Source organism: Engraulis encrasicolus, chromosome 23 (genome assembly GCF_034702125.1).
Source record: "Engraulis encrasicolus isolate BLACKSEA-1 chromosome 23, IST_EnEncr_1.0, whole genome shotgun sequence".
In the NCBI taxonomy this organism is placed as follows: Eukaryota; Metazoa; Chordata; class Actinopteri; order Clupeiformes; family Engraulidae; genus Engraulis; species Engraulis encrasicolus.
The window spans coordinates 37831206-37846205 of NC_085879.1; the positions used below are offsets into that span (position 1 = coordinate 37831206).

General features: G+C 42.4%; 2 protein-coding genes across 2 annotated transcripts in view; both read left to right on the forward strand.

Moving 5' to 3' along the window:
- Positions 1–15000, forward strand: part of enox2 (ecto-NOX disulfide-thiol exchanger 2) — a 514981-nt gene that overhangs the window by 271016 nt on the left and 228965 nt on the right. The window lies entirely within an intron of this gene.
- On the forward strand, positions 1916–8218 carry LOC134440592 (uncharacterized). The gene is made up of 11 exons (XM_063190711.1): positions 1916–2192; positions 3808–3892; positions 4018–4167; positions 4507–4700; positions 4826–4962; positions 5073–5166; positions 5523–5631; positions 5739–5962; positions 6266–6437; positions 6533–6660; positions 7783–8218. Exons 2-11 carry the CDS (start codon positions 3811–3813, stop codon positions 8098–8100), a joined length of 1608 nt encoding a protein of 535 aa, XP_063046781.1. The 5' UTR covers positions 1916–2192; positions 3808–3810; the 3' UTR covers positions 8101–8218.

Consider the following 15000-nt stretch of genomic DNA (forward strand, 5'->3'; position numbering starts at 1 on the left):
ACCCCACCGTCCTGTCCCGTCCCCTGCTCCCTCCCCTGTCCTCGCAACATTCACTCAATTCATTGTTAGTGATTTTTTTATCCCCCACCCCACCCCTCTCTCTCTCTTTTGTGCTCTCTCTCTCTCTCTCTCTCTCTCTCTCTCTCTCTCTCTCTCTCTCTCTCTCTCTCTCTCTCTCTCTCTCTCTCTCTCTCTCTCTCTCTCTCTCTCCAGTCCCTGAGTGGATTCTCAGGTTGCAACAGAAATCACAGTTGTCTCCAGAGGGAGGGATCACATTTCCCACAGCCTGGATCTTTTCACATCTCTCTCTCTTTCTCTCCACCTCCATCCCTCCCTCCATCCCTCCCTCCCTCCCTCCCTTCTCCTCGCCACCGTGGTACCCCCACTGGGAGGCTGGAGGAAGCTGCACTTAATTCCAGGGGCCTGGATGTATTGGCACCAGAGTGCAGACGTAATTGATCACAGGGGCCTGCAGTGAGGCTCCCAATGGGCAGCGGTGGTGGGTGTTTGGTAGCTTAAGTGTCAGAGACCTAGAGGCCGGCTCTGGAACAGGCGTCGGCTGCATCACATTTCTATTTAGGCAATAACACATCATCAGGATTGAAGATGGTGGTACAGCATTGCAGCTTTGGCGGCATCACATTTCTGTTTAGGCAATGGTTTTTGTTGTTTTTTTGTTTTTTTTGCTTGCTATTTAGCCATGGTGTAATGGTTAGGGAGTTGGACTGTAGATCACAGGGTTGCAGATTCAATCCCTTCCTCCCTCCATGGTTGTTGCCCTTGAGCAAGGCACCTGTCCCCATGTTGCTCCAGGGACTGTCACCAATACCCTGTAATATCTGAAAGTCACTTTGGATATAAAAAAGTGTCAACTAAGTGTAATGTATTGTAATAACACATAATCACAAGTGGAGATAGTGAGGTGATGGTGGCATAGTGCTTTGTTGACAAAGTCATCTGAAAGGGCTCCCCCCCGCACCCAATACATACACTGTAATGAGGACCCAATTTAAGGGCCACTTTCTCCCTGGGCCCAGGTCAACTGACCTGTTTGTTCCCCCCTGTCAGCTTCCCTTACTGTAGCCACTAGTGCCCTCAGACAATTGAAGCCGTAGCTCTCCTCCTGGGCATTGCTTTAAGTTTGTAAGAGAGCTTGGCTTTGACTCTGAAGAAGACATGCACTGCGTCGAAAAGTCAGTCTTTATGTTTGCACCACAATAAAATAACTAAAAAGTATCCGAGTGCTCCAGTCATCCCTGGCCTAGTCTTTTTGAAGTGGACCAGTGTACTTTCCTTTGTAGGAGAGCTGTTATGCTCTCAAAGGAGGAGGCTAATTCCACGATTTCACTACCTACGTGGTTGTTTGTTTAAAATAAATAAAAGAATAAAGCCTGAAGAGACTTATTTTGCTTTTTTACTACGCCTGCTTCTAGTGTGTTTGAAATGGCCTCACAGAAAAGCAGTCTTTGTTTGAAGTGAACCACCAAAGCCAGCTTTTTTTCTAAGTTGCTACATTAAAAAATGCTCCTCAGAAGCATCCTCCTCTACAGCAATACCATGTTTGATGATGCCTACTGTGCACTACGATCAGCGGCATACTCTAGTGTGTAGCACCGGGGGAAACCCACATAGAGAGAGAGAGAGAGAGAGAGAGAGAGAGAAAGAGAGAGAGAACAATAGAGGAGGACGAGTCTGTCTCACCTGAGAGCTGGAGAGTCAATTACAGGTGACGCACTGCCTGGCACTCGCACTACTGAGAGCAATTCAGAGGATGAGGGATGATCTTTGTCATTAATAACTTTGCGCTCTCTCTCTCTCTCTCTCTCTCTCTCTCTCTCTCTCTCTCTCTCTCTCTCTCTCTCTCTCTCTCTCTCTCTCTCTCTCTCTCTCTCTCTACACAGTAAAAAATGGAGTGTCAATATTGCAGTGTAAACACATTTTCCTCTGAATAGAGTAGTTATAACAATAGGCAGAGTAAACTCCTCCAAATGGTAGTGTCAAAAGTGAGAGTAAAAAAGTGAGTGTCAACATTTCAGTGTAAATCTATTTTTCTCTTGATAGAGAGGTTATAACAAAAGGCAGAGTAACTCCTCAGACAAAATAACTCTGCAGGGTGATGATTCCCCGCGAAAATTCTAGAACCGGAGCTGGAGCTGGCATGGCATGTTGGAAGTAGTTTCTCTCCCTGCGTGGTAAGTGGATTTGAATATTTATCGAGTTTTTGCTGTTTATGACCAACATTTTTCAATACACTGATGCTGATGATAGACTACTGTATGTGTATTAGGTTAAATTAGGCATGCATATATGTAGGCTAGCCAATTAGTATTTTTCACTGATGCATTCGACTGCAATATTAGGCTACATAGCTTTTAGAAGTAGACCAATGAATAGTTGTTTTAAATGAAAACAAAATCCGACTGCATTTGCTTGCATGCTGACGCCGTGTGGTGTGGTGAGTATTGAAGTTTTCTCTTGTTTGCTGAGTTTGGGTTACCCGTACCAAAATGTAGTGCTAAGCTAGCTAGCTTGACAACGTGGTTTCCCAGATTGTATGGGTTTCCCCCAATGGCATTAGCATTGCAACGGTTCAAACGTTCACTTGAGAACGTGCCCAATGTTTTGCAAGGTGATGTGCTCGTGCTTAATTTGTGGCTCTGAAACCAGAAATGCTCGATGTTAACATTAAGAATATGTTAGTGTTGGAAACCGTTTATAGTTAAGTGTTGCTCAGTTTTATGGTAAGTTGTAGATTTGAGAGATTCATCTACTCGTCCACCTCATAGATTAGCACACTAAACTGCCCGCTCGTAGTTGATGCTTCTCTTGATATCAGGAATGTTCTGTTTGGGCATGCGTGGACACACGTGTAGTATATAAAAGTGATTATTGATTCGTCACGTAACATAGCTACATCTAGAACTAGTCCCTGCATGGCTTGCCAAGTCTTCGATGCCGGTAATCATACACATGCGTCAAATATGGGTTTGGTGTCAACTGTGGTGTTTTTGACTCGTGCTGTTGTTGAGAACCACCGAGTTCTAGCGTTTCGCTTAGCCGGTGCAGCTTTCGTCAGTGCAGCTCAACAGAGGAAGAAGTGTGAGTGGAATAGGAAAGGGTGTATTGTTGTCGACGCGTTTCAGTTGCTTTGAAAGTTGTAGTAGTTGAGAGTCATCTGCTGACTAGCCTTTATTTTTGCAAGTTTGGTAAATGCAATCCAATTAATGGACGAGGAAGGGGATATGAGTGTGGAAAGGGTGTCGTGTGTGCACGCGCGCTGGCAGGCTCGCTCTGTCGTGTGTGTGTGTGTGTGTGTGTGTGTGTGTGTGTGTGTGTGTGTGTGCGTGCGTGCGTGTGTGTGTGTGTGTGTGTGTGTGTGTGTGTGTGTGTGTGACCTGACAACTGTTTTGTTTAGAACACTGGTGCAGCTGAAGACCGAGGAGAGAGTGTGATGGGGAAGGTGTGTGTGTGTGTGTGAGCGAGCGAGGGAGAGAGAGAGGCCACGTGATTGGATACTGCAATTAGGAGCAATTTACCTGTTTTCCCATGTTTTGCTGAAGAATTATATGCAATCATCTATTTAACAGATGTTATGTGGATGTGTAGTGTTGAGGCAACTCAGTTGGCTTTAAGAAGTTCATAAGGACATGGAAAAGGATGACTGTGTTTCATGTTCTGATCAGTGCCTCCCATACAGGTATCCTACAAACCAGCTCGTTAGTGTTCCTGATCCAACTGTGTGAGTGTGTTAATGTGTGAATATGTTGACGGGTATTAACAGTTTCTCAACTTTCTCAAATTTAACAGAAAATGCTGTTGCGTGTCTCATTTGGTGGAGTGCAGAAGTACATAAAGATGCTTGAACTGACGTTTGATGATTTCTTGAGAGAAGGTTAGTCGCCTAATTTGAATTGAAAGTAGGCCTATCTTAATGTAGCTTAATGTAACTTAAAGTGGTGACATACTGCAATTATTTCTCATCAGATCATTTTGTGCACTATTTATTTTGTACTCCAGTGAGTTTGAAGTTCAACATCCCCGAAGACAGATGGTTGGACCTCAAAGTTTATGACCAGTCTAACACAGAGGTAGACGCAGAGGTTTTTGAGGAGCTCGTAAAAGAGTTCCATGGACCTTTCCTAGTTTCATTGGCCAATGAAGCACCTGGTAAGTGTTGCCTACTTGCATATGATTTACACATACATCATTTAGGTGGAAGTGTTGAACTATGTAAGCCACTGCTTAGAAGCCATTGTTTAACACTTTTTGCTACATTTTATTTGACCATGTGTTGGACAATGCTGTTGCAACTGTACACTGCACCTAGATATCTTTGTTTATTATCTACATTTTGCTACTAATTACTTGTATACTGCTGTACTCTGTGCCAACCCCTTACTCTGTACTTGCTTGAATTTCCTCCTTGTAGGTCGCTCTGTTCAAAGGCATCAGCTATGTAATGTAATGTAATGTAATGTAATTGTGTTAATATTTTCCAATGCTCAGGTAACCCTCAGTTCACATCATCTCCAGGGTCTACTGCATCTGACGACACAGTGATCCTCAACTTCTCCCTGCTTGAGCCAGCTGAGGAACCCCTTGAGCCAGCTGAGGAACCCCTTGAGCCAGCTGAGGAACCCGTTGCAGCCCAAGGCAGTCAACCTAAAAGGCCTTGCCGCATCAACTATGAAGCAAAAACTGTGAGTTTGTGGGTGTGGGTGGATATACGGGGTTTAATTTGCACATCGTGTATGTATCTTGTTTGTTTCAGAATTACCAACAGTTTTTCAAAATATATTGCTTCATACAGTATGTTATCTTTTAGCTGATTGAAAAAATCCTGACTACAAAGCCTGGAGGTGACCGTATCATTGAGGAGTATGCAAAAACAAAATCAATCACAGATTCAACCAGAAGACGGCTCATCAACATACTTGCTGCAGAAATGACGGAAACACATGGGTAAGTATAGGTCAAATGTGTTATCATGAGACAGTTAAACATCATTGCAATTATTCTTTCGATTATGGTGTTCAGTGTCCTCTAATAATGTTGTTTATTGAATACACCAGGACCTCGCCGCCGCGGAGTGTGAAAGTGATGTATGCACAGGGGATTATCGCTCTGTTTCCATATCTTGAAGACCCATACTCACAGAATGGCTATGTAAGTAAAGGTTTTACAATATATCACCCCTTCAAACTGTTGCTTGTATGAATGGTAACGCTTTATTTTAGTGTTACATCTATAATGCCGGTATAAGTAACTTTGAAGGCATGTACTAAGCAAAATCAAACATTTGTTAGGTCCTTACTAAGGTTATATTGGTAATAAATCCCTAATTGTGCATGAACAAGACATTTGCAAACACATGCCTAACAAATGTTTGATTTTGCTTAGTACTTGCCTTACAAGTTACAGGCATTAACATTGTATGTGCTAGTGCTAATAGATGTAACACTAAAATAAAGTGTTACCGTATGAGTGTACATTATACTGTGCATACTGTATATTATACATAGGAACACTACTACGATCCGGAAAGTGGTTCAGGATACATTGCATGGCGGTTGAAGACCATTCAACGAAAGGCTTCTGAGGAAAGAGTTCCAGCAGTTAAATCTCCTAAAGGTAACATTTATAATGTGGGTGAATGGTCAACCTGTGAAGTGTGTTTAAAGGAAGATATACAACTGTGCAGTTCTAAACATTAACAACAAAATTGTTTTGTTTTAAAGTTGGTGGGCCAGGCCATGGACGTACTACACCCTTTACTGCCGAAGTCCTGACTGATGAGGAAGTGGAATCCGCTATCGCTGTGTTGAGACATTCTGCTGATGAGGAAACCATCCGTGAAAAAATGAAAACCACCTTCAGTTACCGCCAAGCAATGGTCAATAACCATGACAAATCTGCAGAGGTCTTCTCAGTTTTTCCACGGTTCCTGGACACACCAGGACTGGTAAGACATCTAGTTCTACATTCATTATATGTCTGTAATGGTATTTTATAGGTACTCTAGGTGTAATGTATGCGTATTGTCTATGTCAAATTGTCTATGTCCACACCTAAAGTCTACGTCTATGTCTGCATGGGAAAGTAAGAAATGTTATTTCAAATTCTTTGTATGACCACTAATGTAAAGAAATCGACAATAAAGACGACTTGACTTGACTTGATTGAAGAGTGAGGCCTATTGTAAAATGTTGCACAAGGTACTGACTGCAGTTGTCCTCCTTTCCTTTTTTTCCTTTTCAAATTACAGGTAGAGCAGGATTTCAGACTGATGTTTGGCGAGCAGACTGCCAATAAATTCCTGGAGAGATGGCCTACCACTTTCAGGGCAAGAGTCATTAAGGAAAGCCATGGACTGGTCCCCTCCACAGACCTTCTTGATTTGATGCACAATGCTGAGACATCCACTGAAGTTGAAAATGGTAAGTCTTTGAATGTGGAGAAGCATGTTGCTAAATATATTGAGGACCGTGGAAAAGTATGGCTGAATGTTAACATGATGCTTGTTTGACTTAAGGCTGGGACAGTGATACGTCTGCCATCATACTGCTGCTACATCTGCTACCGCCATCCGCACAGGGACGCAAGAAGCCAGGGAAGATATCAGCATCTAATGCAGTGGATCACCTCATCAAATTCCAAAAGGTACACTAGAATTATATTTGACAATGAATCAAGTCCTCCCACCACCCCTCCACTCCAACAACACTTCATACCCCATACATGAAGCCTTTCCTTAGACCAGACTAGACCACCACCGTCCCCCCGGCACACACACACACACACACACACAAACACACACACCATTTATAGTCGGGGAGTATAGTATAGTATAGTATAGTATAGTATGCCCTTTATTATCCCGCCATGGGGAAATTCATTTGTTGCAGCAGTAACATACAGATTGTGCAAAAACAGCAGACAGCATACATGCAACACAGGACCAGGAGGTTAAAAAAGTATATATAAGATAGATAGAAATAGAGATGTTAAAGAAAATAGAAATATCTCTGTTAAAAACATCAAGTACATTAGTAAAAGTGAAAGTGCATTTGTAAAAAGTGCATTAGCAGCTTCATAAAAAGGAGGAGAGGGGGCTAGAACAATAATAAATAAGTGAATAAGTTAAAAAGTTAAAAAGACCATCACTACAAAACACCACCATCATCATCATCATCACCGTGACCACCATCATCACCACCAGGAGGGATATTCTACCATGACGACTGGTAACAGTAGTATAACGCACTCCCACTATACTTTTTTTTACACCATATTGTACATGGCCACAGAATGCTCTAATGTTTCAGCCCTAGTTAGTACTAAACTATCAAGTCAAGTGTGTGTGTTGAGGTAGTGCAGGTAGGATGTGCAGTCATTCAAGTGTAAGAGGCATGAAAAGCAGCAGTAACATGTTTGGCCTCTAGAGTCATTCTGCAGTTGGCTTGTTATATACCATATGAAAGCTTGAAGTGTGCACTATACGAATAATATCCTGCACACGCACAGCCTCAAACATGAGTCCACTATTGAGCCCACCTCTTCAAACATTACTCCTCTACCCTTACACTTTCTAACATAATTTTAAACATGGTCACCCTCACTGCCAACTGCCACTGCCAGGGCCAACAGCACTCCACATCATTCCCTCAAACCTGAGTCAACCACTAGTAACATAACATTCTTACATCCTTTATTTTTTAGAGTTGAGAGTGATGTCATGTTATTGTTCTAATAAATTGTGTTATTGAATGTGTTTTGTCATAGACGGGAACAAGCCTGCAGCAGCATCTAGACAACATCACTGAAAGCCGTCAGCCCTACCTCCTTGCACAGGGACCCACAAAAAGCAGCATTCACTCCTTCTTCATTGCCATCGACAAGCACGCACTTCCATGCCAAGGCACCACCTCAGTCGGAGCCCTGGATGAACTCTTCAAGGCCCACTTTGTCTTTGGTACATCTTACAGTCCTGCCTTGAACAACTTTTTCACTTTTCTCCAAACTTCCATTTACAACATTGATGTAGGGAAAACTAAGGAAACGCCAAGAATTGCAGAGTTACGAGCTAGAATGGTGCGTTAGACTCAATTAAAGGATAACTTAAGCCACTATCAACATGCAGCTGTAATGCTCACACTACCCTGGACTTGTCAGTACCTGAGATTTTTTTCCAGCCTTTTCTGAGATCCTGGTCATTGTAATGGGGGCAGGTGTTTGTTTACATTAAAAAAACATCTTGATTTATTCCCAAAAACATCAAAAAGGTTATGCAACATCAGCAGACAACTAGCAAACAGTGATACCTTTTGGGAAAATATTTGGAGTAGGCCTATGTTAAGAATTTTTAAAATGTAAACAAAAGCTGCCCCCATTACAATAGCTCAGATCTCTGAAAGAAAAAAATTGGCATCACCGGGTTCTGACAAGTCAAGGGTAGCGTGAGCAATGCAACAGCTTATTGAAATTGACTGAAGTGGTCCTTTAAAGTGACACTGTCCCATTTTTGGAAAAAGCTTATTTTACACCTCCCCTTGGTTTTACCGGTCTCCTATACTTCCAACCGTTCTCGGGCAGTGGCAGTGCAAATTTTACCTCCAAGCTAGCAGTTAACATTGAGTCCTATGACACCAGTTAGCCACCAGCTGGTTTCATAGGACTCAATGTTAACTGCTAGCTTGGAGGTAAAGTTTGCACTGCCATACCCAGAGAACAGTTGAAAGTAAAGGAGAACGGTAAAACCCTATTATTGAACTGAAGGGGAGGTGTAAAATAATTTCCAAAAATGGGACAGTATCACCTTAAACAATTTAGTGCTTTCTAAATGATCTTGGTGGAGTAAACAAACAATCTTGGAAGGCATCTCAAATTATTACATGGGCTCTGTACGGGAAGGACTCTTTATCTTCAATGTGGCCAAGTGGGATGCTCATGTTTGTTCAATAGTTGTTTTTTTTTTTTTTTTTATGGGGGGGTAATCCAGCAGAACAGCCATATGGGGCAGAAGTTGAGTCAGAGCCAGCATTATCCTCACAGCACCTTGTAAATAATTGTGCCTCTGTCATTTCCGATCTAAAAGCAGCAGGTATTGCCCAGTCTGTTGTTAATTCTGTTGTGACTACTTTTGGAAGATATTGTCCAGAAAATTCATGAGCATGCAAAAGAGTCAGTCATTCAGTTGTGATCATACAGGACAAAAAGGTGCTGCTCACCTTACCTTTATTTACAGAAGCTGTTCAAGAACATTTATTTGCTTCTGAAGTGACTCGGACAAAGATTTTGTTGCTTTTCCAAAAAGAAAAAAAGATTTTGTTGCTTTTCATGTTGATGATCTTCCTTATCCAAGAATGGAGAGAATGACTCGCTATGTATATTGAACCATATTGTTTTCTCCGAGGGGTTATTGGCAAATAAATGCTGCTACAGTACTTTGATTGTATGTATTTTCTTATGTTATAGCAGTTAAAAGCAATACTATTTCAGTAATATAATGTACACTATATAGTGTATTTTAAAAATGGAAACTACTCAATGTGGTGAACTAATTTTATATAAAATTAAATAAATATACACTATGTAGTGTATTTTAATAATGGAAACTACTCTATGTAGTGAACTAATTTTATATGAAATGAAATAAATATACACTATGCGGTGTATTTTAATAATGGAAACTACTCTATGTAGTGAAATAATTTTATATAAAATGAAATAAATACACACTATGTAGTGTATTTTAATAATGGAAACTACTCTATGTAGTGAACTAATTTGATATAAAATGAAATAAATATACACTATTTAGTGTATTTCAATAATGGAAACTACTCTATGTAGTGAAATAATTTTACTCTGGCAGTGTAAAGAGATCAGTGTTTTTACACATTCCATTGTCAATTTCGACACAATGTAGAGTCAGATTAACTCTGAAAATCTTACACTGTCTATAGTGTTAAATATTTTTACACACCTCATTGTTAATTTTGACACAAAATAGAGTAAAATTAACTCTAAAAATCTTACACTGGCCAAAGAGTAAATTTTACTCTATTTTTGAGCGGGACCAAATGTTATCTGACAGGGGGTTAAATTTAACTCTTAAAGAGTAAAATTGACACTCCAGTTTTTACTGTGTATGCAGTGCGATTGAGCTTTTCTTTCTTTATTTTTCGTTCATCCTTTTTTCTCCTTCGGTTATTAGCATTTTTATAATCCTATTATTTTCCCTTTCTCATGCATTTCGTGCTACTAAATGTTCTGTGCAAACTGAGAGAGCAGAGCAGTGTCCATTTCTCCATTTGTGTAATTCGAATACATTTTCATCGTTTAAACGCTCTTCACCTCTTGTAGAACATGTGTTACCGCCTTCTCCTACAAGCACCGCTCATAATAGTCATTTTAGTTGCTAATAACAACCGCTATCCAACATGTTGTTTTCTGTTTTCCACTCTGACACGAAACTACAATTAATTAGGCGTGTGAGATCAGAGCCGCACTGTCATTTGCTTTCCTCTGAACAAAGTGTAGGGATCAGTGAGCCTCTTTCGCAGCTCTGACATGTTGCAACTTCAAACAGGAGGGAAATAGATTAAAGAAACTCTCGTGTTGTTGTCTCTCCCCCCGACGACAATCACAGGAATTCGTGCATGTATGTTTTTCATGTTTGTGTGTCTGCCTCCACAGGCATGTTATCTGGCTGCTATAGCTAAAATGTTAAGCACAAGGCCTTTGTCACAATGCTCAACAAATTGACAATGTGCCAGGCCGCATTGCTTAGCTTGACTGACGGCGCCCCTGTTGAGAGAGAGAGAGAGAGAGGGAGAGAACTATAGAGAGAGAGAGAGAGAGAGAGAGAGAGAGGGAGAGAGGGCGAAGATGAAAAAGGACTGTGGTCGCTGTCGGAGAGCATGGCCAGATCGGGAGCTGATTCACCTCTCACAGCGCCGAGCTCAGCTAATAACAGGCGAGCTGTTATTCCTTGCTGAACACTACACATGTAGTACACAGGCCAATGAAACAGGATCTACCCCATGAGCCACCTGCCTGTGTCTCTCAAGGGCCCCTATCCTCTGCTGTCCTGTGCTGACGGTGGTGTTGTCCACATCAGCACTCCCCTTAGTCTGCAGTCTTCCTGCTCTCTGTTCCTGCTTGTTGTTTTTATTTTTATGTTTTTTGTTGTTGCTGTTTATTTGTTTGTTTGGGGTTTTTTTTCGTTCTTTCTTCTCTGCCTTTGGTTCTCCCTGAAGTGGCAGAAATGCCAGTGGCAAGGTACGCTGTTTTGACAGGGTTTTTCTTTGCCGGCTTAATTGATGATGCCTGCAGTGCTATTTTTACAAGGCACTTTTTTTCATTGTGAACATCAAGTCCCATTATAGTCCAGCTGCCTTTGATTGGTTACCATAGGAAGTTACTAGGATACACTAAAGTTGCAGCGATGGAAACTGCACTTCTACGGAAAGGTGAACAAGTTTTTTTTTTCCCTCCACTCAGACACACCCTTGCGGTTTTGCTGGCTTCGGTTTTTTTTTCTTTTGTGAGTCTTTCTTTGTACTGATGAAACGGCAAGCCTCCAATTCTGTCTTCCCACCTTCCTCTTTACTGTCGAGCTGTGTCTTAGTCCCAGAACATCTTAGTGTCTTACTTTATTCTCATCTCCGTGCCACGGCTTCCTTCCTTAAATCTTTTCCAAGCTAATACTTTTTGAGTATACGACGCACGAAATATACACACTGTCATTTTATTTCCCATTTCAGTCGTTTTTTGTTTTGTTTTTGTTTTTCATAGTTGTTTATCCTCGTGCCTCTGGCTCGCTCCCTTTTGGGATTTGGGAACTACATACCCTTTGAAATGGAATACAGAATAGAAAAAAAAGACCAAAGTTAAACTGAGACTTTTTTTTCTGTTGTTTCCCCCCCGATATATCAAGGGCCTAGGTTTAAAAGCAACCATCCGGCAATCCTGTCCTCAGGGTACATAATCGGTTCAAATATTTGTTCTCTTTAGGTATCTAATATCTTTTGTCTTCTCCCTGATTGACCAATTTGCTCTACATGATTGATCAACAGACTGACATCTGCGCCGTCTGCCCAAAGCCCTCCTCCCCTGTGGTTACATACAGTAGCCTACACCAGACCTGTTGAATGGATTATGATGAAGACCTCAGTATGAAATATCCAATTTTCTATTTTCTTTTTTTGTGTGTTTTTTGCTGGGAAGAAGACACGCTCTCCAAATGATTGAAACACCCCAGCGCTAATAATGAAAAAATCTATCACAGTTCATTGCCTTCTGTCGAGGTGGATTTGCCATGGTAACATGTCTTTCAATGTATTGATGCCTGGCTGCAAATTGCCAGTGTAATCCTTTGGTGCAAGGAGTGCGGAATCCAATCCCCCCTCCTGTACCGTGGCCGCATCTCTCTCCTTTTTTTTATTATTCACGCCAAAAGTGAGTGAGCCGGGATAAATGCACGTGCATGATGCGCAATGGATTCTGGAATCCTGCCTACCCGATGACGTCCATGCCATGCTCACCCACTCCAGCTGTGAACTAATCAGCTCGTGCATAGCATGACGCACAGCCTTTTAAAGCCGCAAGTCCTAAATATCCGCCGTTGAGGCTGGTGTTGAAACAAATTGATGGCGTCTGCGGGTCAAATGTTCCCTTAAGGAAACAAGAAAGGGTGGACAGCATCAGTGTTGCTTCCAGATGTGTGTGTGTGTGTGTGTGTGTTTTTCTCCACATGCACTTTAATGATTGCACAGAGGCACTGTGGTACATTTCCTTAAGTGCTCGTCCAACATGACTTATTGTGCAGGAGTTAATGAGTGTGATGGAATGGAATAGATGGGCTATGTGTGCTTCACCAATAGGCTCCAGCGCTCTCGGCCGCTGTTGATGTGCAATTGGTTAATTATACAGAGGTAACAAGACAGGATGATTGGGACTAAGTGAAAAGAGATGGCGTTCAGTGTTGTTGCTTCCTACCAGATGTGCTTTTAAATGACACTTTCACAAGCTCGACACTTTTATTTGGGGTCTTATCCCTCCATATTTTTACATGTTAGGACTCAGTATGTGTTTCCAAGGCACTTTGGCATGCAGTGTTTCGGGTCTCAGACTTGTGAATGTTTTATTAGATCTGTGATGGATTAATATGCTCACATTAGCATAATATGCGTTAAAACACCAGTGCAACACACTCACTCAGCGCACCCTACCATTAAGGCACTTATGTTTCAAAAGAGCATGGCCCGCTTCTTTGTGATAATTACAGTCTGTTAATTAAGTCGTTTTGATTAATTAAACTTAACGGGGGGAAGACTGCAGAAAGATGGGGACCTGAGGCATGCGAGTTCACACAGAGAGTCTTTTGACAGATAGAAGACGGAAGCTGTGTGCGTGTTTGTGTGTGTGTGTGTGTGTGTGTGTGCGTGCGTGTGCGTGTGCGCGTGTCTTTGTGTGTGTCTTTGTGTGTGGGTGTGCATGCGTGCATGCTTGCGTGTATGTGCGTGTGTGTGTGTGTGAGAGAGAGACGGAGCGAAGAGAGGGAGTTTGATCAGAGCCTATTCCCAGCCCACTCATTTGTTTCATTGATGAACCATTAGCGGAGTCATCTGTCACTGCTAATCGACACTCCTCCAGTCACTGCCAAAGAGGCTGGGGAACCCTCTAGCAGTTCAGCCCCCAATTTTTTTTTCATTTGCTGCTCGTTGATTTCTTGTCATTTTTCCCACTTTTCATTGTTGTTTTTTTTTGAGACACATATGCCTCTTTTCCACTGCTGGCTTTCTGGTAGGCCTACAGCTCGACACAACGTGACCACTTTTTGCTTTACAATTGAGCTGTGTCGTGCCCTATTCGAAAAGCAAAAAGTGGCAGCCGAGTCGCGTTGTGTCAAGAAACCAGAAAACCGGCAGTGGAAAAGAGCCTTTTGATGCCCTGACACTATAGGTGTTCATGCCAGGATGTTTTCAAACAGGGACAAGCAACAGACACCCTAAAGGGTTAAACACTGGTGATGCCACTGCAATGCATCATCAATCACCAAGGTCCATTTCCTCCGAGCTTCCATTAAATATTGATATTTAAAAAGCCCAAAAGGAGGTTGGGAATTTGTGTTTTTGCTGTATGTGTGTGTGTAAAGAGGGGGTGGTGATAGAAACGAGGTGGTTGTTGCTTCAGCGAGCCCCGACTCAGATTGCATGTGTTTGCTTTGGAAGCTGTCTCAGATATGTAACTCCCACAACTCTCACAGGGGAAGCCCTGGCAGGAAGGAAACACCACTAAAAGAGTCCAAGTGCTGAAAACCAGCCGCCATCCCTTAACACCACCAGGGAAGAAGCCGACAGAAGGGGGGGGGGTGACATACAGGTCACTTGTCCTGAGCTCAGGGAGAGAGGAGGTCGTGAAATGGGTCCTTGTTATATTACAAGTATTGGGTGGGGCTTGGGGGCCTTTTATATGACTTTGTCCTGGGCCAAACCAGAGCTGTCAGAGGCCCTGGCCACCACCACCCCAGCAATCCACCCCTCCCAAACTCCCCTGCAATCCACCCCTCCCAAACTCCCCCCTCCCAAACTCCCCCTTCCCCAGGACTATCATATTAAAAGCTGGATACAGTCAGAGGAGATGCCTCCGGATTGATTATGCTGGCGGTCCCTGCAGGGAACTGGTGCAAGGGCAAACTGACTCCTGTGCAGCGTGAACTAGCGAAGCACCAAGGCTCTGGGGGGGTGAAGAGTGAGGGTGGGAGGTTATGTCTGGGATGCTCGGAAGCTCAGAAATATGTTTGGAAGCTCTGGGGACGCCACCTCAACAGCTGTGTCTGGTCTTTGGATTTCATAACCCAAGATGTTTTGTTTTTCTTCTGACAGTATTGTAATAAATATTTACTGTATCTATTTTAATGGGGCTTATGATTATTATGACTGAGCAGAGATTCTTGGTACTGTTCCACAGTGTCTTTATTCCACCAATGGGGAC

Excerpts from the sequence above, each read along its gene's own strand:
- LOC134440592 (XM_063190711.1), top strand. The coding sequence starts at position 3,811 with ATGCTGTTGCGTGTCTCATTTGGTGGAGTGCAGAAGTACATAAAGATG. Across the intron at positions 3,893-4,017 it reads TGATGATTTCTTGAGAGAAG|TGAGTTTGAAGTTCAACATC; the intron begins GTTAGTCGCCTA and ends TTTGTACTCCAG. Across the intron at positions 5,632-5,738 it reads AGCAGTTAAATCTCCTAAAG|TTGGTGGGCCAGGCCATGGA; the intron begins GTAACATTTATA and ends TTTGTTTTAAAG.